General features: G+C 39.3%; 1 protein-coding gene across 1 annotated transcript; it reads right to left on the bottom strand.

The window, feature by feature from the left end:
- Window positions 1-4,639: 4,639 nt before the first annotated feature.
- Window positions 4,640-11,846, bottom strand: CD24 (CD24 molecule). The gene is made up of 2 exons (XM_029284318.1): window positions 11,727-11,846; window positions 4,640-6,579 (listed from the first exon to the last, which is right to left on the bottom strand). Exons 1-2 carry the CDS (start codon window positions 11,793-11,795, stop codon window positions 6,421-6,423), a joined length of 228 nt encoding a protein of 75 aa, XP_029140151.1. The 5' UTR covers window positions 11,796-11,846; the 3' UTR covers window positions 4,640-6,420.
- Window positions 11,847-24,833: the final 12,987 nt, after the last annotated feature.

Here is a 24,833-nt window from a genome sequence, read left to right as displayed (position 1 = left end):
AGCTTACCATGGAATCAGTTTGTTTGTCCTTGGCTTTTCCAGTTAAAGTGACAGTCTCATGACAAGCTTCTTGCTATACCGGTGATATTTGCAATTTTTTAATTGAGACAAGGGCTGTAAACTGTTTTTGTCTCGTTGGCATTTTAGGCTGCAGCAGGCACCTCCTTTCCCCTTTGGTCTCTTGGACAGCAGACAGCCAGAACATGCAAAGATGAAGTCAGGAGAGCAAAGACTCAGAATGAACAAAGGCTTGTAACAGAAATCAAGGATAATAAAAAAAAAGTTTCTTCCAACATATTAACAACAAGAAAAACGTTAAGGAAACTGTAGGTCCACTAAAGAGAGAAGATGGCAAGGAAATAACAGACAACAGGGAGAAAGCAGAACTGCTTAACTCATTCTTTGCATCAGTCTTCACACAAAAAGAAACTACAGACCAACATACCAAAAAAACCACTGCAAAATGGTTGGAAACTGATCAAAGAGAGAAGCAACCTGGAATTAAGGAGAAACTTCCTGACAGTGAGGACAATTAACCAGTAGAACTGCTTGCCTCCAGAAATTGTGGGCGCTCCATCACTGGAGATTTTTAAGAAGAGGCTAGACAGTCACTTGTCTGAGATGGTATAGGTTCTCCTGCTTGAGCAGGGGGCTGGACTAGAAGACCTCCAAGGTCCCATCCAGTTTCTATTCTATTCTATTCTATTCTATTCTATTCTATTCTATTCTATTCTTCTTACCATTAGAGCCAGTGCTGGCAGCTAAACCTGAGGCAGAGCATAGCAATTCTTGCTGCAAAGTCTCTGTTTGCATGGAGGTTTATCATGAGCTTATTGACCTGATAAGGAGAGAACTGAATTCCTGCAGCTGGCTAGCAGCTGATAAGCAGCTGGCACCAGCGGGAACATTACATGGAAGGAGAAAACATTCCATTTCATTGTTAACAGGGAATTTTGGGAATTGAAGTCTACGCATCTTAAAATTGCCATGTTTCAGAAACACTGTTCTAGAGTCTGTGCAATGTCTGTCAGGTATTTGGGGGTTACATTAAGCATAGGTTTAGCACTTTTTCTGAAGCACGCTACACTCATGTTTAATTATAGTTCCCCTTAAATGGTAAGGATAGCATCCCTCCCTGCCCTTGTTACTTAGGCAAAGTAGGGCCTAACCACAAGGGCGCTGCAATTTATGCCAGCTAGTTTTTCTGCTGATTCAGGGATGGAAGAACTACCCGTTAATGTAATCATGAAAAAGAGCCTTATGTCAGAGGATGTTAGCACAATACAGAGAAGCAAGGAAGGGGTCAACAATTTAATGTAATGTCCTAGTCATTCATTTATATGTTACACATTGGAGGTACTCAAATTCTTGAGGACACCCAGGAGTTCTCTTTTTCTTCAGTTATCAGAGCAGTAACATTTTTGTTCCAGGCTTCTGCAGCCAGAGAGACGGCCAAAGCAACTACACAGTCTGGAAAAATACATGGCTGCTTTAATGAGACTCTAGAAAGAGTACAGAGAAGAGCAACAAAGATGATTAGGGGACTGGAGGCTAAAACATATAAGGAACGGTTGCTGGAATTGGGTATGTCTAGTTTAATGAAGAAAAGGACGAGGGGTGACATGATAGCAGTGTTCCAATATCTCAGGGGCTGCCACAAAGAAGAGGGAGTCAAGCTATTCTCCAAGGCGCCTGAAGGCAGGACGAGAAGCAACGGGTGGAAACTAATCAAGGAGAGAAGCAACCTAGAACTAAGGAGAAACTTCCTGACAGTTAGAACAATTAACCAATGGAACAAGCTGCCTCCAGAAGCTGTGAATGCTCCAACACTGGAAGTTTTTAAGAAGAAAGTGGACAGCCATTTGTCCGAAATGGTATAGGGTTTCCTGCCTGAGCAGGGGGTTGGACTAGATGACCTCCAAGGTCCCTTCCAACTTTATCATCATCATTATTATTATTATTATTTGGAAAAGGAAGTGTTCCTGGGTGATTTGAAGCATTCCTTTCAAAGGAATGGCACAGTCCTGTTTCCCCAGTATTATATTAAACATTGTGACATTTGCTTGATAATTTGGATTACACTATTAGACTATTATAACATATGGAAATTGATACTTGTAGTTCTTTCTCCTACCCAATTTAATAAAAAAATTAGTTCTGAATGTGCCTGTGTGTGTGGGTGGCAGACAGCTTTAGGTTTAACAAATTTGACACAAGGATTGAATCAATGCTCCACATGTGTCCATGGTCCAAAGGAGTTGCTTATTCCTGCACTAGATCATGAAAGCATGTGCCGATATTGGGTGCGCTCAATTTAAAACCAACACTATTTAATAATAATAATAGTAAAGTTGGAAGGGACCTTGGAGGTCATCTAGTCCAACCCCCTGCTCAGGCAGGAAACCCTATACCATTTCGGACAAATGGCTGTCCAGTCTCTTCTTAAAAACCTCCATTGTTGGAGCATTCACCGCTTCTGGAGGCAGGTTGTTCCACTGGTTAATTGTTCTGTCAGAAAGTTTCTCCTTAGTTCTAGGTTGCTTCTCTCCTTGATTAGTTTCCATCTGTTGCTTCTTGTCCTGCCTTCAGGCGCTTTGGAGAATAGCTTGACTCCCTCTTCTTTGTGGCAGCCCCTGAGATATTGGAACACTGCTATCATGTCCCCCCTCATCCTTCTCTTCATTTGCAGGTCCTTATCACTGTAAAGCATTATCCAGTTTTTAAAATTGTATCAGTTCATATCTAAAGCTGAAACTTGCCAGCCATGAAAGAAATAAGACGTTGAGAGAACCAGAAAAATAAGATATTCATTTGTGTGGATCTTGAATGTGACAGCAGTGTGATTATCGGTCGCTGAAGGACACAAAAGTTCATATCCGAAGAAAGAAAACATTTAGAAAATTGGCAGAACAGAATTGAATCAATAATGTCTCCTAAGCAGCTCTGGGACATTAAGAACATGCAATTAAACGTATTAATGACCAGGAAATTGAGAGTTTCATTTGACTGATCAGAGGCTGTTAACTGAAGGAGAGATCAAGTTACTTTTCAGGACTTCAGCAAAGAGTAAGGCTTGGAATGTGACTGCTATTCCCCCTTGCATGAGAATAAGTCCCTTTGAACGAAATAAGGTTTCGTATTGAGTAAATGTGTCTGGCATTACACTGTACATAAAATGGTAGACGTCAGAGAAACCCTAGCAGTCAATACTACATAATGCCTTTTAAATGCAGAGCTGGTATAAAAATTTCTTGCACAAGCAAATGATATCTATAGTATTTCAAAGTTGCTTTTTACTATTAAAAAAAAGAGACTGCGTTAGAATGCAGATTCTTGTTTGTGACACAATGTAATCATTGAATGTTGTTTGCCACTGGGAAATCTGAGCCTTCAGATGTCTAAAAGGAAGAACAGACTCTAGCAGAAATGAGTTTAATATATGCATATATAGATACATATAAAACGCTAGATACAGTGAAAATCACAGGTGTGAGTGCAACTGTTTCTTCAATATCATTTCTCACAGTATCTAAAGAGCAAAGTGAATAAACAAGGTCCATTTGGTCTTTTAACGCTTTTGTCTAGGACACGGGTGCCAAACTCGATCGCATCACATGATGTATCACAACGTATCACAACGTTTTTTGCCTTTGCAGAGCCGGGGTGGGCATGGCCTGCGTGTGACATATCTGACCTGCGGGCTGCCAGTTTGACACCCTTGGTCTAGGACAGTGTTTCTTAAAATGTGATTCCCCAACATCCCCTCAGGGGCTCCCAAAAACAAAATTAGTTGCTAGACTAGGTTGAAAAATAATTCATTAAAATCTCATCAAACAATTATGAGAAGTGGTAGCAGCAGCAAATATATTAATTTTTAATAAATACAAATAAATATAATTTATACAAACAAAAGCTCTTTTGGAGTCCTTCATATATTTTTTTAAAAAGTGGGAAGAGGTTCTAAGAGAAAAAAAAAGTTTAAGAAACACAGATATATGTCAAAGTGAATACTTTGCTTAAGGTTTCTAACTGTGTTCCCAGTGACTTTAAAGTTCAGTAAAATATATTGAAAAACTAAAGCAGGGCCATAGCATTAAACAAGCTCAACTGCTTCAAGGCTTTCCAGAATCAATTATCCAGATTAATCTTGTTAGATAATTTTGACTGATCCAACACTGAATGTATAGTTTAGCTGGGTTTAAATCAGGAGTAGAACCACATGCATCCCTCTGCCTTGTTGCCAATCCAGACCACAACTAATGGCATAGTTTTGTGCCTCACAGAAGCTTATTTTAAGCCCTAAAATGGGCTTAATAAACAGCCCAGATTACTTAGCATTATCATCTTGTCTAGCATCCAGCCATGTTTCTCCCACTTGGGGGAGAATTATTTAATTGGGGAAATTATTAACAGGAAGGGCCTGCCATTTCCCCTATGACTTGATAAATACACCTTGTTCTCACTGGCACGTTTGCGGTTTTCTCAAAGGTTTCATTGTCCTGTGATTAAATTTCACTAAAAAAACCTTTCCAGGTTACCAAGCTATCTTTTTCCAAGTCAATGAGCAGGATACAGAACTCATTCAGTTTTAATATGGTTAGAAGCCAGAGCAACCACAGTAAGCAGATAAAAGTTTTCCACTGTATGTCTCCGCAGTTTATTCCAGTCTCTTTCAATTACAGTTAAACAATTCAGTTATCCTGCACTGACTTGAGCAGAAGCTGGACATGTAATTAGGAGATTTGATTAACAGATACCAATTAATGCAGCTTCCCTAAATCAAATTAGGTTTCATGAAACATAGGAACCCTTAAAGCAGAGGCATCTTTTCCTAGGACATGCAGACACCCTTTTGCACACACCCAAAATACTCCTTCTGGTCCCCAGCCTCAGAGATGCCCCCAGATTCAATCCATAGCCATTGAGATATCCTAAATCAAGCAAACAAATCTTGTGATGTGCACGGTCGCTGACAAGATTATTAGGAATAGAACTTAATGTTTCTTTTGAATCCAGTTACTCCATTAGAGAAGGTTCTGCCCTGTTAGCAGAATACCGAAGATCTGATTATCAAAAAACCAGAATGTACTAGAAGTAGATCCATTGTTTTATTTAGTTTGATTTAAAATTATAGCATAGTTACATAATCATGAAGTCAGTTTACTCAATACAAAAGGAATGCATAAATCCCTCCCCCCCATCCCAAGATTTATTATATAAGTATTTGACAATGCAATGGATGTATACAGATTCTGGGTAACTGACTAAATCAAAGAAACAAGTGTGCATTTAAAGCCATGATCACACATCGTAAGTGAACAAGACTGTCTATGGATGTGGTTCTACCCACAAGACTTTCCATTATTTATTTCTGAAGAGCCAAACACCTGGATAACATTTTAGTACCAGCTTTAGTTCAAATTACTTACTGTACAGAACACTTTGAATAGAAATAATTTGTGCAAATATGTCAGTTTCAACCTTTAAAAAATACACACTTTAAGGATTAATATTTCAGGATTTAAACATTGTGTGTTTTCACTCAACATAAAGGAAAATTATTTGCCCAAAGATGTTTCATTGAAAGAATAAATTAAACACTAATTGCACCAACACTGACATTTAGAAATGACCCCCAGAAACTTTTAGGAGGAGGCTGCTATGAGAAAAACTATTCAAGTTTAATTATGTAAGTTGATTCGTTATTTCCTTATTACTTATTTTATATTGGCTATTAGCAAATAATCTTACAATAGATTTTATATATCTTATTCTGCTGGTGCATTTGGTTCACTTACAGCTTTAATAAAATTGGGAAAGAAATTACAGCAAATGTTTCCAAATGGTTTTAAATTATGCAAACTTCCATTTTGAACTATAACAATTTTTTTTAATCAGTGGATTAACTGGGAAATTCCATAGTAAAATTCTGATTAGAATGACTTCTGCTAGATATCCTTGTATCTTAAACTGAGGGGGGGGAAAAACCCCGTTTCAGCGCTATTTTTTTTTTAACTGGTTTTATAAACTTAAGAGGATGAGCATCATTTTCAAATTAAGCTCCTTATTTTGCATAGCTTGATCGTATCAACTCTTTCCCCTTAGAAGGCATGATCCATGGCTTGTCAAGTTGTATTTCTCTTGTAATACGAGTTCGAGGTGTTGAATGTTGGAATCCATAGGCTGCCTTGCGAATCAAGTTACTTTTGAAGGAAGATTGATTCAATTCACCAGGTATTCTTACCAAGAGTTTTGATCAAATTGGTATCAATGACTGGACTGTTGCTTAACTGCACTGGCTGGATGCAAGTATTTTGTGCTGGTTTTTTTTTTAAATTCTCAGAATATGAAGATCTCACCATCTTAGATGAATCAGGGAACTCGGTAGGGAAGGATGTTGTTTTCCCAAGACCAGATGCTTTAACAAAAGTACAGGAGAGAGACTGAGAGAATGAAGAGGCCGGTGGTTGACTGAAGACAATTTCCATGTCCCTTGGTGGTGGTGTTTATGTTAAGTGACATAGGAGTCACAACTGAATGATTATGCGGAGCTTCAGTAGCTGTTTTATTTTCTCCTCCCTAAATATGCAAAAGAAGAAAAAAAGACTGTAAAATCAATCAGCACATTTTGCATTCTGCTTTCCAGGGCTTAGTGTATTGGTCTATGTCAGGGGTAGGCAACTTTGGCTCTTTTATGACTCGTGGACTTCAACTCCCAGAATTCCTGAGCCAGCCATGCTGAGGGGAAAGGGAGAGGTTTCCATGCTGAGCCATGCCGGCTCAGGAATTCTGGGAGTTGAAGTCCACGAGTCATAAAAGAGCCAAGGTTGCCTACGCCTGGTCTATGTTATTACATTAGTCTATATAGAGTGATTGTAAAGATAGTGGGGGGGGGGTGTTTTATTTTACCATGAAGCACACATAGAATAAGCATCACTGCCCTTCTTAAAAAGTACACTTTAAAGAGCATAATTCCCTATTCTGAAAAAAGCCCCATCAAGTTCACTGGAGCTTATTCCAAGATAAACAAGTATAAGATTGCAGTAAAAATATGTTAACTCGATGTAAAATGCAAAGCAAACAATATAAAATCTTTTTCTTGCGATACGTCAGTGATGAGGCAGATAGTCAATAAGGAAAGAACTCCATGACAGCGAGAACGAGAACTCACAGCCCAACTTTTTGTACATCCCATACCAATAATGACACTGACAACTTGGAAATAATACTCTGACATCAACATACCTATCACACACACACCATACTTCGTCATCTATCAAATCATAATTTCCCTGAAACATATTCTTTCTCTTTTGACTTTGTCAGATTTAACCGAGGCCATATCAAAAGTTAGCAATCAGAAAATCAAAATGCTATTAGAGGTAATTTTAGACAGAATAACTGATAGTTTGTCATTCTTACTCCAGTTGAGCGCATAAAGAAATCTACCGCTAGATTCAGACATTACACTGCATCGTAACATGCTTGTTTGGTTTTGACTTGCATGATATGAAACACCTTATTTCCAGCTTATTTAACATTTCTGATTAAACAATCACATTAATAATGCTGGAGATTATTGACACTTTAGAAAAGTGGAAGATTTTTAAGGTGAAAAGTCTGAAGCAGGGTAATAGTTACAAGACCAGAAATAAAATTGCACAAGAAATCAATTTATAGTTTTGTTCTTGCATGCCATGGCAAGCAGGGGATGAAATGATATGTTTTAGGAATTTAAATTACTTTAAATGGCCTTAAAATTACTTCAAATTTCACGGCACAGGTATTATTTCTTTTGTTTTGGTTACTATACAGTCAACAAGACTTTTAGAAACCTGACTCAAATAATGACATGAATGGGATAAGCACATACCACATTTTCAGATCTGCTATTAGATTTGAGTGCACACATTGTCTGTCTCCAGCCACTTAGCACTAATGTTTATTTCAAGAATTTTTAAAAAGTTGCATAGAATTAGAAAAGCAGGAGTGTGCTGACTGAGCTAAAACATCCCTTTAAACCAAGCTGGATTATGGCCCAACTTGCTTTGTGATCCCAACTATTACAATTTATGGCTTAATTTGTAGCCTGAACCTAGTCAACTGTGGTTTATTCAATAAGCCATGGATCAAGGGTTTGTGAAACTTGCGAATCAGGTCACAAAAACACCACTCTAATCTATTTTTGATACACAAGTCTTTTGTATTACCAAAGACCTTTAACCACCATGCCAGTTTGATATGGTGGTTTGAAACCAGAAGAATATGAATTCCAGTCATCCCCACTAGGTAGATGAGGCTGGGAAATCACCTTCACCTTCACACAAACTACTTTTATTGAGATTGGCTAAATAAGAGAAACTTACAAGTCCAACTGTGGTACCTTTTCCATGTAGATCAGTGTACCAGAGATGCACTTGAGTCATTTCTGAATATTATCTGGATATGCTGGACTTTACACCTTGCCAACTGAGCTTGCATATTTCAAAGACGGCTTCCTTACTCACTATAGTTCCAGTCCAGCCTTAGGCATGAAGCAGCTGGATGACTTGGTCAGTCTCTCTCAATCATAAGAAGACAAGGACAAACACTCCCAAAAATGTTGCCATGAAAATTGTATGGACCTGTTCTGGCATTCACTAGGAGTGAAGACTGTCCCAGTCTACAGATGGATAGACCAAGTTATGTCATGCTAATGATGTCAGACTTCATGTAACGTATGAACAATATCTGGTACATCTGGCAGCTGAGAAAGTGTTGGAAAGCAGGGTAGGCTTTGAGTATCTACTTCAATTAACAGTAATACATGTAAGATTGTCTTACAGCGATTGCAAACCCACCATAATATTCCCCAAATCAAGTATGTTAATATATCAAGTCAGTTTCACCCCATCCATTTCAATGGAGATATGTCTATTTTGAGCAAAATTTATACTCAGTAAGCATTGAGAGTCCAGTCAGGTTTAAGAGGCAGCATTCATATCTCCTCATATATTATCCACATTAATTTTTTAGTTTCAGAAATCCTACACACAAGGATTAATAAAGGGAATTCCAACTTGTGAAATGCACTTGCAGTATTGTCACCTCTCTAGTCTACTACTATATATTCTGGTTGTTTAGTGTAAGTTCTTATGTTGCATTTCACACGTATAGAGCAACAACACCATGTACAGTTAACATATGTTAGCTGTGAAGTTGAAGTCAGGAAGCTGGGAAGATATACAGCACATCGAAAGCATTATGTTCATTATGTTCAAAGAAATCATTTTGTTACATACTACCAACTTAATATTAGGAAATCTTGTTAAGTTTGATGCTGCTTTTTCTATTAGACCCTTACAATAACAAATTCACTGCCACAAAAAAACTGCAGGTTATCTAACAAGAACTAAAAATATAAACCCCACAGATTTATAATCACATTTTGAAGCCACTCCAATCCCTTCTCAAAGATGTTTCACCAAAGCTCCTTTTAAGTATTCATTTCTGCTAAATATTCATTCCAGTTTTATTCTTTGCTATTCCTTTAAAAAGCACTTTCTCATGCCTTCAACTTTGTCTGCTAAGCCCGATATAAGGTGGCAAGAGTAAAGTGCAAGTCATCACCTTTTTGAAACTGGCCGCATAAAATATTAACCTGCTAAGCTTCTACTGTCCTAACATTGAGCCAAAGTGTTACATCTCTTCCAGAAATTCCAATGGAAAATGAAAGGAGTCTGTGGAAGTACTAACTTGTGATTTTTTTTTAATGCCAAGTCAGACAGAGCTTCCAAAATTTCTCCAAAGACTTACATAATAATATGTATGATAAAATATATATTTCTAGAAAGTTAATACTTGAAAGCTTATTTAATAAAAATAGAAGATTCTTAAATTATCGGACTATACTATGTTGCTATACTAAGATTCACGAGAGATTAAAATCTCTGCTTCTATAGCAGTATCCAGTGGGAAGTATCTACAAAGTATCTACAAAGGACCAAAGTTTATTCAAACAGAGACCTTTTGTTACTCATCCAAGTAACTTTAGTTAAAATGAAAATTTTGGATAGGCAGAGAGTAAAGTGTCTTTTTAAATACTTTTGCCTGGATGATTGAGTCTTCATTTGCATTTTGCATTTCATTTTGCAGAGAAACCCCTGCAGTTTGTATGGCAAGAGTTAGTACATTCTGGTGACTCTGATTACCCAAAATTTTCATTTTGATTGAAGGAAGTTACTTGGATGAGTAATAAAACCTCTCCGTGGTCCAGAAATGTCTCGGTTTTAATAAACTTTGGTCCAGTTGCCAGATTTAACTTTTTTGAATATTTTTGGCCTGGATGATTGAATCTTCATTTACATCTACTGGTAAGGGGAAAAAAAGAGGCCATGCAGATGTCTGAATTCAAAAGCAAAATAGGATTTGGAATATATATATATACTTCATTTGTCTGGAGCACCACAAACCAAAGAGAGGACAGTTGCAGAAGACACAGCTACTCTTCCATAGATTCCTTACATACCCACATACATTCAAATTACATTTTCCCTTCCAATTTGGATCTCCACACAGCTCAAGTACAGTACAAAGAACCCACACAGAAGTCTGACAGAGAATAGTGAGGTCTCTCAACAAATGCTTTCCAACGCAGCAAGAAAATCTAACATTGGGGGGGGGGGGGAAACCAAACATAGCCTGCAGGGGTTTTGTTACATTCCAACTCTTAGCTACTCCAGCCATTATGTATTGAGTTCAGCAACACTGCAGTCCTAACTCTACCCAAGCAGCAGCTGCTAGCCTTTTAGGAAAAGGGAGATGGAAGATTTGTCAGGTAACTTTGCATTTTCCTACTTTCAAATTTTCACAGAACATAGCTCTTTCCTATCATGTTGATTTTAGAGGATTAATAACACAGTTACTTTTTTTAAAAGCCACTCTAGGCAGCTTTTGCAAAACAGTGTTAAAAACTGCTACAGGACGTACCTTTTCAGATACTTTATTCCAATTCGATTGCAATCTAACCAAATAGACAATTTTATTTTACCCAAAACTCTACAAATCTATTTTCATCCCGGTCAGTGGTTGGGATTAAAATATTCAGGCCCTAATTCCTAACGACTTACCTTATTCAAAATTCAATGGGACTTTTATTTCTGAGTAGACATACCCTGAATTGCAAAAGGAAATCTTACTAAAGGGGAAGGGGTGCCAAGTTTCCTCCTTTAAAAAAAAAAATTAAAGGAATTTACTTCTGTAAAAAAAAAAAAAGTGATCGGAAGGGGGACGACGCTCAACCCGTCTTCGAAAATTGGGGAAAAGGAGGCAACGGAAGGCTGGAATCACGCCTGCAAATCTGCAAAACTAAGCTAGGAAAGAGAATGGAGTTTCAGGTTTCATCCACGCATCAGTTAAACCATGTCTTGTTTAAATTCAGTTTACTTGAATAAACCACAGCTGGCTAGGTTTACTCCACAAGCTACGCCCGGACCAATTAAGCCACATATTCAAGGTTCAGCGCGATGTGCAAACTTAAAACTCTGTCGGGAATCCCCCTCCGCCCCCCGCCCAAAATGCAACTTGGCGCGCGGCTGGAAAGCAAAACCCGGGTAGGAACCCTTAAGCTGATGGAGGCAATGGTAGTAAGAATACACGTCCCCTGCTCCCCCCCCCCACACCTATTCCCGGGATCCCGCTGCCGAGGCCCGGAGAGAAGCGACCCCGCGGCACAGTCGGCCGCTCACCTGAGAGGGTGAAAGCAGCGCCAGGAGAAAAAGCCCGAAGACGAGCCGCCAAGCCAGCGCCCTGCCCATGTCTGCTCGTGCCGGGAGCGCCGCGCGTCCCGCCCCGCAAGTGCTCCTGAGGTTGCAGCGGCGGAGAGGCGGCGGAGAGCTTTTATGCGCGCGCCAAGCGGTGGGGGCGGGTCCAGGGCCTCGTCGCCCCGCCTCCTTTTTTTTCGTTCTGTTTTGGGACGCCCCCCCCTCCCTTCCTCCCCTCCCTCCGTTTCGCAGTTGAGGAGCGCCTTTCCGTCCTGGGCAAAGGAAATGAAACACCAGCGTGGCTAAACGGGGAAGGCGGTTGGGGAGAGGGAGGCGGGGGGGGGGGGAAGGAGAGCTGGGGATGCTCCTGGGTTCTTTAATTTCAATACAATACAATACAATACTGGCGCTAGGGTTGCCAGGTGTCCACTATTTGAGTGGACAGTCCACTTTTTTCACATTATGTTCACTATTTTTTTTCACAAAATAGTGGACATTTTTTTATTCAAAAGCTTTATGATGAAATGGTACATAATCTAAAGCTGTACAGTCTACTTTTTTTACTACTTAACCCCTCCCCCTTGTCCGCTATTTTTTGGAAGCAGACCTGGCAACCCTAAATACTGCCGGACTTCATATTTGAATTTTCGCAAGAAAAAAAAAGGGGGAACACCCGTCTATGCTTGGGAATACTGCTTTTACAGTCAGGTCTCTCACCTTCCTTCTGGCTCCTCCTCCTAGATTAGAAGGATAATTGTGTATCACAGTGGTTCTCAACCTTTTTAAGGCCGCGACCCCAACCGGTCGTAAGTCGAGGACTAACCGGTCGTAAGTCGAGGACTAAACCGGTCGTAAGTCGAGGACTACCCAACCGGTCGTAAGTTGAGGACTTTCCCTGCCCAGGAGCGCCGCGCATGCGTGGTTCCGCCCCCTGCGCCGGCCGAGGCGTAGCTGGCAAGCGGCAGAGACGGAGCAGGCCGACCACCAGCTGGCCCAGCCCAAGGGAGGTAAGGCACCCGCCGGAAAAGAGGAAAAAAATGGCGGACAGCCTTGCTTGGCGACCCCCGTGAAATGGTCGATCGACCCCAAATGGGGTCCCGACCCACAGGTTGAGAACCACTGGTGCATCACTTGAAAAAATCTCTATGTCATCCTTGGTGTCTAAACTTTGATGAATTCAGATTTCAATCCATTTTCCTGTTTTAGAGGACTATTTGTCCCCCACCCCCGAATCCCTAGCATGTGAAAACAGAAGCAAACAAAAAGTATGATGACATTTCTTTTTTGGGTGGGGGGAAAACTAAATCACATTGAGAAAAAAAAGTAACCGGTCCCTCTCCACAGAAGCGTACTCTGGGCAAGTCCTGGGCCCTTCTCTTTGTGCAAATCCATTTCTGAAAAAATCAAGCCTTATTGGTTAGGTGCTGAGCACCACTCCTTAAAACAGGCCACAGAATACGTTTTTTGCATATTTTGAATTGTCACTGGTGCAACTACTAGTTGGCCTTTGGGCAGAAGCTTGTTTCCTACCGTAAATTACAGGAAACTGTGGTGGGATGAGTTTTGGCTCTGGCTCATGAGGGGAGGATGCCCCTTTCTTCCTAATTCATAAATTAATTCATCATCAGGTACAGCTTGCTGGGCAGGACCATACTGTAGTAAAAGGTGCCGAGGTTGTGGTTTTTCTTTTACAATATATTTTTTTTCCAAAACAAACTAGATCTTCATTTATCAGAAGGTGCAAAAACAACAAGAGGCTGTGCTACTCCGGACCTAATATTCACTGACAGAGAGAACTGATTGAAGAGGTGACTGTTGCCTAGAATGTGGAGGGAAATGATTGTGTTATTTTTGAATCTATAGCAACCAAGGAGAAGAAAGAAGAATTAGAGTAGCATACTAGATATGAAAGGAGCAAATGTTGGTGAACTCCAAGGAAAGGTAGGTGGGTTATGATAGCTTCAATTTCTTAAGAAAAAAAATGTCCAGGAAGGGTTGGAAATCTTACAAAATTGGATGGGATGGAGCTGCAAACAATTCCTACAAAGAAAAATAAAAAAATCTAAGGATGCCAGCTCTCTAAAATTAATTATGTACCATCATGTTGGTGCCAACTTAGTAGCCACATAGATTTTCTCCTTACAGAGTTCATAATCTAAAATGCTGATCATGAGCAAGAAAAACAAACACTGGCAAAAAAAAAAGGATGGAAGAAGAAGGTGGTCTAACCAAAGAAGACAAGGTAGTGTTCAGAAACAGTAGGAACTATATCAGAAAGGCTAAAATTAAGAATGAGTTGAGGCTTGCAAAAAATTAAAAAAATAGCAATGATAAGATTTTTTTGGGGGGTGTAGAATGCAAAGAAAAGAGAGCATGGGAGTCATTGTGTGGATAAAGTAATGAAGTAGTGATGGATATTGGTGGGAATGCATAAGTTCCTAATTTGTATTTTGCATTTGTTTTACCTCTGAAGGAAATGTCATAACTGTGCCACTAGAACAGATATGAACTGCAGCTTAGGATAAATAAGGAGAGGGTAAGAGACCACACAGGTAATTCCAGAGCCAGATAAATGACATCCTAAAGAACAGTTTGGCCTGTGGGCTAAGGTACCACAATAGAAAGCAGGAGACCACGAGTTCAAATCCCACCCTAGCCATGAAAGTCAGCTGGGTTGTTTTGGGCCAGTCATTCTCTTTCTCTCCGCCCAACGCACCTCACAGGGTTGTTGTTGTGAGGAAAATAAGAGGAGGAAGGTATGTTGGATATATCTGCCGCCTTGAATTATTTATAAAAATAATAAAAATAATAAAGGCATGATATATATAAATAAATAAAAAGAGAACCAATAAAGTTGATTGAAAAACAACTCTTGGTACTATTTGAGAACCCTTAGAGGACTGGTGATATTTTAGGAAACTGGAAGAGAACAAGGCTGTTAAACCATAAGAAACAACAACCCTATAGTTCCAGGATTGGAGAATGCAAACATGATTTTGAATATTATTTCCTTTTCCTGAAATGCAGCTGATAAAGCAAGAGAAAGGGAATAAGGAGAGGATATTATATATCACATTTTTGCACGATTTAATGCTTAAAATGCAATGGGTATATTGTTAATGCCACAAATGCTAAGTGTTCTTTTGGCAAAATAAAAAATCAGTCATCTTTTATGTCCCTCTGAATATTGCTAAATAAGCACTTATGACTTTAAGCATATTTATTCAGAAAATAACTGAAGACAGACTTGTGACCCCCTTCCAACGGCCCCAGCCAGCATGAAGGATGCTAGGAGCTGGAGTTTAATAGTATTTGGAAAACCCTGGTTTAAAGGGTTTTCTATCTTGTGCTGCACTGCAGTTTCAGAATCAATAGTTGAGTGACTTCACATCCAACATTAAGCCATAATGTGATTAAATTAGTTTTGAGTTGGTGTGATAGGTGAACCCAGCCATTATGACAAGAAAAGCAAAGTATTTGTCTAACTGTGGCTGCCTGTTTTATAAACAATAACCCTAGGCAATTCACAAAATAAACAAAAAACAAAACAAGCAATAAAACAATTGTGTCATCCATATTTGAAGAAGCACTCTCCCAAGTTTTCAGCTTATTTCAGATGTGTCCAATCTTCTGGCTTGCCTGGGCCACATTGAGTGAAGAGGAATTGTCTTGGAAAATATATAGTATAGATAAATATAAAAATCACATAATGATGTTAATTATGATCTTGTGGGACCAGATTTCTAGCTGTTTAGGGCTGTGGGTTAGACACGCCTGGTTTAGTTCAATGTTTGTAGAACATGCTCAGACTCTGTAGGATTAACACGAATAAGCACATGCTGGCCATCATTTTACATCCTGTTTATCCAAGGATTAAGGCTTACTTAAGGTGTCATGCTCTATCTGGAAAGACATTATTTCTGGATTTTGCAACATCATAAATCACAATAGGTGATTGTTATAATGCCCTACAACAGACAAGGGCAAAACCAAGCAACTCATACAGTTTGTGAAATTAGCTACTGTTTCAGCAATATTTATAACACAAGCATAACATTTTTATTCTGGAATTCCATTCAATTGGCTTTGCTCCTAGGTAATTTGGTATAGGATCTTCTGAACTATTATAATTCAGTAAGTAATGCAATCGTGTTGTGAGATATGCAATCATATCATAAAAGTGAATCAATTGATTAAAATGCCAGTATATTGCCTGACTCGGGGGCAGCTTTTAGTCATGCTTGACTGGTCTCCCAAAAATAAGCAGAATGGGAATTGGATAGCGTTTGAAGACACCACCACCAATAAGTGTCAGAATTGTAGGCTAGACTGAGAAATGAAAGAAGAAAAAATTTGAGAGAAAGTAGTGGCAACTCACTTCTACATGACTATCAATAAAATTACCTGAACATACCCATGAATTCGCTGGGAGCTGAGTTTGATTCAGAAGAGACTTTTACTCTCCTGTTAATAAGTCATTTTCAATTTCCACATTACTGTATTGCAGCAGCTTCCAACCTTTTCTCTACCCCGCACCCCTAGAACGCTTCTGATATATTCTCGCACCGCTTACAAAAGTTCGAAATAACGGCAACGAATTATGCATATACACTATAATTTTGAAAACCCAAGTTTTTGCACCCCCTGGAATATCGTCTCGCACCCTGGTTGGGAACCCTTGCTGTATTGGATAAAACCCAATGGTTCCTGCTATGAATGCACTGTTAAGAGCTGCTCCTTGCTGGACCACAGCAAAGAGAAAAATAATTCCCAAAAAAACCCTTTTTTCTTGCTGCCTTTTTAAAGTCTAACAATGCAATTCTATGTATATGCATTCATAGGTAAGACACAAAGGGCAATGAAGTTTAGTATTAAGTCACTGTTAGGTAAATATCTGCCTGGCCCCTTGACTTCCAAAGACCCCTTCATTCTTATCCATTTCTAGAACAGACTTCTAGAAGTAGAAAACAGCTCATCTTGAAAAATGAGAGATGCTGAAGCTGGAATTTTAATCCCTTCCCCTCTAATTCAGGTCTTGTGAAAGATAGCAGGGAGTAGCTAAGGTGAAAAGCCAGGTTCACACAAAGGTCTTGATTATATTGAAGTTTTCAGCCATGAATAATTACCCTGAAAACTAATTCTGGAGCTACAGTCTGGTAAACCTTTTTTCAAGTTCAGCCTGACCCAACAGAAGAAGCTGGATGGATCATAATGTACCACTGTTCTTTTTTTTCAGTTGTGAAGAATCAAGCTGAGATCACAGATTTATATTATCTCATTATTGTCACTCGCTTGTTCATGTAGACTTTTTCATCAGAGAAAAGCAACTTATTATCCACATAGAAGGTCTTGCTGAAAAAACAATGTTTTTCATTTAGAATTCAAAATAGGCAAGTAACATGGACAAAGCTTTTTTTACTAATGATAATAACATTGTCTAAAAGGGCTGAAATACGGTCCTTATGGGGAAGTTCTGTTGTATCATACAAGCAGTATTAAGGCTATAACAACTACTTTCCTCAATCAGATCTATCAAACTAATTCCTTCCCCCCCCCCCCAATTTTTAGTATACAGCCAGCCTCGAAAACATCCTTTCCCCATCTAAGTGCCTTCCAAATTTGTTGGGCAACAAATCTTGGAACTGGAATTGAGTTGTTGCATAGCAGATCTGGAGAGAATGGATTTTCCACCCTGTGGAATAAGGCATGAAGGTAGATCTTCTCATTTTGGGCGCAGGGCCTTAAACTGAAGGAGGAATCATAGAGTTGTAAGTGATCGTAGACGTCATCTAATGCAATCCCCTGCCCAGTGCAAAATCTACTACAGCACCTCTGTTAGATGACCCTCAAACTTCCTGTGAAAGAGCATTTGCCACATCACGAGGCAGCCTATTCCACTGACTAACAGCTCATTCAGTCAGGAAGTTCTTTTTAATGTCCAGTCTGCCCCTATTTCCTTGTAATTTTAACCCTTTATTTGTGGTTCTTTCTTCTGAGGCAACATAGAATAAATCCACTCCCTATTCTAAGTGACAACCCCTCAGATTTTTAAAGATTACTGCCATAGTGTTCTTTTCTGTAAACGAAACATATCCAGGAGCTTTAACTGTTCTTCGTAGGCTTTAGTTTCCAGGCCTTTCACTACCTGTTCCAACATGTCTGTGTTTTTTGTTTTCCTGAAGTGTGGTACACAGAACTGGATACAGTACTCCAGATAGGGCTGATTAGGACAAAATAGATAGAACAATTACTTTCAGTTATCTGGGTTTCATACCCCCTTAACACATTCACATCTCCCAAAACTGTTTTTAACCCTCTGTGTTATACAGGTAGTTTTCAATTTATGACCACAATTGAGACCAGAAATTCTGTCACTAAGCAATGCAGTCATTAAGTTAGTCATGCCCAAATCTGGGATCTTTGTTACCACGGCCATTAAATGAATCCTGCATTGACTTTACTTGTCATAACCCCATGTGATCTCAGGAAACTGCAACCATCATACAGTAAATATATACCCGTTGCCAAGTGTCTGAACTTTGATCATGTGACTATGAAGACACAGTGATCGTTATAAGTCACTTTTTACCACTGTTGTAACTTCAAACGGTGTTAAATGGCCATAAATCGAGGATTAGCTGTGTTGCTGGCTGCAAGGACACTCAGGTCTATTTCAAATGTACTACTGCCAAGTCAGTTCTTCCCATCCTATACTATACATTTTTCCTACCCAATACGGAACTTGACCTTTCTCCTTGTTAAATTCCACCCAGTCCTGTCCAGGTTGCACAGGTCTTTCGTAATCTTAATCTTCTCTCGCTCCACTGAGCCACTTGCCCAGCTTTGTGTTACCAAATGCAGCATAGTTTGACATAACTCGAATAATGCACCTTAGTCTCTCTGCAGGCACCCTCTTCCTTAAATCCAGAATCTAAAGCTACCTCACAATTTATGCTTGCCCATTGCTAGTATGAGCCACCCAATCTCTGTTTCAAAAATACCGTTTTCTGCCCTAAGTTGCAACAATTCTCTTAGGGAAATTGGTCTACTATGGTTCTTTCTAATCTAGCAATATATCCAACTGCTATGGCTACAGCCCCTGGTAGGCCTCCTCCCTCCAATCACGGTCACGGCCCTGTACTGTATGCTCATTTCAAAACTGGAGTCCATCAAGATCTCTTCTGCCAGCATATCTCTGTTCCACCCTTACATCCCCCAGGGAGCACCCTTTTGGTTTCTGCCCAGGCCGTGCAAAGCACGCACTGACTTTCTCATCCTGTGGCTGCTTGACCACAAAGGTACGCTGTTCTTTTCCCTGATATTTTATTTAATCTTTAAATTGCAACAAAGTAATGTTCCTCCTTCGCTCCTATGAATCTGAACCATCCGTTCTTCCTTGCTGCAGATTTTTAAAAAAAATTGTTTAAATATAATTTATTTATATGCATCCTGGTCTTTATTATTTTGCCTTTCTTATTTTTACAAATAACTCAAAAGTGGTGACCATCTTCGACGCACCTTTCTCCTCCTATTTTCTCCACAAGAACCCTGTGAGGTGGGTTAGGCTAAGAAAGAGTGACTGGTCCAAAAATTACCCAGCTGGCTTTCATGTCTAAGGTGGGACTTGAATTCATGGTCTCTCTCTCTTTCTAGGCTGGTGCCATAACCACTAGACCAAACTTTCTGTGGACATACAGTGGAATATAGAAATGAAGAAACAGACACCTTGATATTAGTCTGCTATGTCAACCTTGAATTGATATTAAAACACACACCTTCCCTTTTGTCCCAAGTCAGGGCAGTTGGGATAGAACTGAGCATGGGATGAACTATAATTTAGCATCAGCATGTGGCAATCTCTATCTGAAGCTCCTTGGGTTTAATAATGGTTCATTTAAATTATTTGAGCACAAGAAGGAGAGTTTTGGTGCATTTAAGAGCTGATGTTTTCCAGGGCATTTCCTGCTGCAAGCTTCTGAAATATCATAATTTCCAACATAAAAGGGGTTTTTGATGTATTGAACACAGCAGTCCCCACAGGAGATGCCCTTGAGAGTTGTTATTTGGATCGCCCTGAGAATGTGCCTGCTGCTTCTGGAATTTGTGGCTGGATAGACGTCCCAAAGCTGTATTTTCTCTCTGTGCAGAATCACATATTTGGCACTTGGATTCTGTATGCTGTATTTAGGCCTGGGTGTTGACAGCCACTGTGATGTAATTAGAATGCATTGCTACTATTTTTCAACTGCTCAAAATAAATCCCTATTCCTTTATAATATGCATATAGTTATACCAATTTTCTTGGTTTCTTCTTCTTCTTCTAGTTAGTTTTCTTCTCGTTATGTTAATTTTCTGTCTCCGGGATGTTTTTATGATTATCAATCCTGCACATTCATCTCTGAATGTAATAAGTTGGACTTAACCACAAAACTGGTTTGCCAGCATTTCCGCTCTGAATTAGTAATTTGTCTCCTTCATGTATCTGTCCCTTTTTGCCCTCCTTATTTTGAAAATAATTTCTTTTCTGGCTTCCAACAGGGAAGGAGAGTAGACCTGCATTATTTTAGTTGGGCATCTGGGGACAAATCTATACTTACTGCCTTCAGGGTAATAGGTAGAATTGGCACCTGGCAAAGAAAGGAAGATGGGCCTCTCATACTATGCAGCCAATGAGACTAAAACAATAGCCCTTTGTGGCCATTTTAAAATGAAAGATAAACACCATGAATATGTACAGAGTTTTTTGTTTTTTTTTAAACACAGACTGAGCAAGAGTATGCACAGAATTCAACATCAATAAATCACTGATCAAGTCAATAAGCCAAACGTAATCTTCAAAAAAAAACCAAAACCAGTAGTAACAGTTGTTCCCCTTTCAGACAGGCAGGCAAGACAGGGCACAAATTTGTTGACTGATCCTCCTTTCTCCCTCTTTTCCTTCTGTATTACCAGCTATATTACCTGCGTGTGTTGCATGAAGTCAGGTCCTGCACATCTTGCATGAACCAGTTAGGTGAGTGGCTAAACCCAACAACATCATCTATGGCCCTCTCCAGGTGACAGCAACGGGAGCAGAGTTGGAAATGATTGCTTAAATGTTTTTGTTTTGTAACTTTTCCTCCACAAATATACTTAACTATCTTTGAGATATGCAGGGGTTTTGGCACACATTTTGGAGTGACGTTACCAGCAGGCCACTTAGATATGCTTGGAAGAGATTGATTCATAGTTTTTTTTATATTTTTTATAATTCCAGTAAAAGACAGTTTAAGAGTAGTTCAGAGTTGAGCTGTGGAGTCCTTGCTATTCTCTGAGCTTGGTTGGTGTTGTTATTATTATTATTATTATTATTATTATTATTATTATTTATTGAATTTATATACCGCCCTATCTCCCTTACGGGACTGAGGGCGGTGAACAGGCGATAATAAAAACCACGATAAATATACACAAATTTCTGTCTAAAATCAAATTAAATAACAGGCCTGCTCTAAAAATACCCCATACAAAACCCCCACTAAAACATAATCAAACTACGCCAGGCCGGCCACACGGAATAGATGAGCCTTCAGGGCTCGGCGAAAAAGGCGCAGGTCCGCAACTGTACTTTGGTCCGCAACTGTTATTTGCTTGCAGATATTACTAGACTAGATAACATCATCAATGTTAGGTAACACCATTGATGATATTACCTAGTTTGGTAATGAAATATCTGTAAACAAATAATCAAGGTCAGAGAGCACCAAAGGTTCCATATTTTTTGGTAAGTTTAAGTTTAGAACATGACCTCTCTGGAGCTGTCGCTCTCAGTAAAATTTGATGCCTGAGGATGATTTTCTTTCATAAGAAATTCTACAGCTTTTTTATTATTGGATTGTTTTTTATTATTAGGCTTCAGTAATAATCTGGATATGAGCCAGGCTCAGGAAATGTTTCTAACAAATCATTATCACATTTCTTTACCAAAACTTTTCTAGCAGTATACAACTCTTCTTCATTGGTTGCTGACATGAAGATTAATAGCTACGTTAATGTCAGTTAATGTAAAACTACTTGTTAGTTCTGCAAATTTGTGTTTTATATGAGAGATCGCTATGTCTAGTATTAGAAAGAACACTTGGACTCTAAACTGGTCTTCTGCAAATGTTGGTTTTTGATCCTCAGACCAGTCATGAAACTTCCTCATTACTTAGGGCACACATCAGTTTCAAATTCTTGAGCTATAATGCAAGACTAAGCCATGGTCATAGTACGATCAGGTTTGATGCTTATTGATTTCAGGCATCTTTTAAGTCAGGGGTCTTCAAACTTGGCCCTTTGATGACTTGTGGACTTCAACTCCCAGAATTCCTCAGCCAGGCACGCCTGGCTGAGGAATTCTGGAAGTTGAAGTCCACAAGTCATCAAAGGGCCAGGTTTGAAGATCCCTGTTTTAAGTTATTAAGAGAGGTCTGAAGAAGGCCTGCAGCTTCATTTTTAACAGTTTGTGATGATTGAATCAGTTCTGAAATGTAGTGGATTGAATCCAATTTTTTGGTGAGCAGTACAGCCATAGAATTTCATTTGAAATATTAAAATTCTATCCCTTTTCTCAAAGAATAATCTCAGGCAGCCTATTATGGATGTTCCTGAAGCAGAAAAACATGGGCACAAGAGCTTCGAAGTGTATTGACTATCTTTTTGCACAGCATAGTTTTAGATGAACATAATCATATATAAGACAGTCAGTTTGGTGCAGTAGTTAAAACATCAGGCTAGAAATGGAGAGACTGAGAGTTCTAGTCTTGCTTTAGGCCTGAAGCTAGCTGGGTGACCTTGAGCCAGTCACTCTCTCTCAGCTCTAGGAAGGAGGCAATGGCAAAACATTTCTAAAATATCTTGCCAAGAAAACTGCAAGGACTTGTCTGGGCAATTGCCAAGAGTCAAAATTGACTTGAAGACACACACACCAAAAAAAACCACAACCCTCATATATAGGGACATCGAATTACATTATTTGATACTGCAAAGAAAATTTTCAACTTCAAAGAAATAATTCCACTTCTGGAAGACCTGAAATAACCATTGTTCAAGTCTAAACTGAGATTATGAGTAGTGCTGGGTACATACTATCTCTTGGACATTGTGCTATAATCCTACCTTGGATTTTAATACACAGCCCCAAGATTTTTGCAGAATGTCCCATCATCACCCTGACCTTGCAATCTATTCATTTCAATGGTGTCCAAAATGCTACGTGTCAGTCCAGTTGCTTCCAAAATGCTCAGAAAGGATGTTTGTATTTTTATGTTCAGGCATTCCTTCACGTTGAAATAATAGATACAGTACATTACAAGCCCCCTGGCTGAGCTGGACTTTCTTGGAAACATCATAGGTTGTATTCACAACTGCAGTAAAAATGGAGGACTCATGCTGTATTTCAGGACTTGAACGCTTTATTTGCATCTATGAAGATATTTGCACAAAAGTTGATAACCGAAAGAAAAATTCCATGTGGATCACCTCAGCACAAGCCATGTATTCTATGACTTGTACACGAGAACTAGGGTCAGTGTGACATTTAGAACTATACCAAGTACTTGCCCCCAGTTGTCTGTCCTTGCACTATTCTTTCTAGGTTGTGTCTCAGAAGGTAATAAAGTGTGAAACAGTTGTCTGTTTCCTTTAATCCAAGCTGATAAATAAAGTAAAAATGCAGTGTTTCTTCAATTGGAATAGTTTGTATTTTCTTTCAGTCTTAATGTTATACACTATTGCACTTGAAACTTTTTATATACCTGTAGTTTGTAGTTGTTATGCCTTTGTCTTCCCCCCTCCCTTTCTTTTCAAAATAACTAAATGCATTAAAACAGCAACACATGATTTTGTGTCATTGTCTTCTACCAGCACCCCTGCTTAAAAATAATGCAACTCTGGAGGTATGCATCCAAATGTCCCCAGTCACAATTTTGCTTTTAAAATGAGACTGGTAATGAGGATCAGCCACCTAACCACTCATCCTGTACAGGGTTGGAATTAAAACAACATATCTAGCAATACAGTTAATTGAAAGCTGGAGAAAGCAGAAGCTGACAGAAGTTGATGGAACTCCTAAGAGGCCAAAGCTTCATAAGAATCAAGATCAGTTGTTCATCTGGCCCTTCTACAGATTGAGGCATATACTGTTTGCTCAGCAACAATTTGTGGTTTGCTGTGAAGTAAGGAATCTTACTAGTGTGCAAAATGAATCACAAATGGCTTCCTTTTGTTCCCGATAATCCTGATTGCTTTTCTTCTCTTACATTTTTGACATTCTCACCAGCTTTTTGTAAAAAAAAATCATCTACTTGGGGTTTTGCCATTTTCCCTCCCTGTGATTTGCTCAGCTATGGCTGTGGCACATGATTGCAAATTGCTGTCGGTTTCAGCATTGCTACCATTTTAAACCCTACTCAGTTCTGCCTTTTTTTTCAGTCGAATTCCTCAGAACAGGAGCCTGATGAAATTTCAAAGTGTGTCTCCACCAGTATTCAATAACCTATGGCAGTGATAGCGAACCTTTTAGAGACCGAGTGCCCAAACTGCAACTCAAAACCCACATATGCATTGTCGAGTGCCGGGTGGATGTGGCCCATTGGGTGGATGTGGCCCATTGGGTGGGCGTGGCTGCGGTGGTAACGGCAGACTGGGTGGGACTAAAAAGTTCAATCAATTCCAACTTTGCAAGATCTTTTTTTTTCCCTTGAGAAGTTGAAATTGACTGATTGATTGAACTTTTTTTTTTTGGACATGGCGGCGGAGGCCTAAAGCAAAAAGGTTTTATAAAACCCAGCTGAAGGCCTAGGAGTGGGGCGACAGTGCACATGCCCACAGAGAGGGCTCTGAGTGCCGCCTCTGGCACCCGTGCCATAGGTTCACCACCACTGGCCTATGGTTTATGGTTTATGACTTAGTGTACTAAGTATCAGCCAACTGTGGTTTATTCATAAAAGTCATTGCTTAGAGTGATGTGGGAACCTAAATGCTATTTTTAGTGGACATTTTTGTCATTGCCATTAGCTGCAACTGGAAAAAAAACCCAAATAACTAAAATATATGTAGCATCCATGAGAG

The sequence above is a fragment of the Protobothrops mucrosquamatus genome, unplaced genomic scaffold, assembly GCF_001527695.2.
Source record: "Protobothrops mucrosquamatus isolate PMUCROS unplaced genomic scaffold, P.Mucros_1.0 scaffold518, whole genome shotgun sequence".
In the NCBI taxonomy this organism is placed as follows: Eukaryota; Metazoa; Chordata; class Lepidosauria; order Squamata; family Viperidae; genus Protobothrops; species Protobothrops mucrosquamatus.
This window is presented reverse-complemented; position numbering and strand designations above follow the sequence as displayed.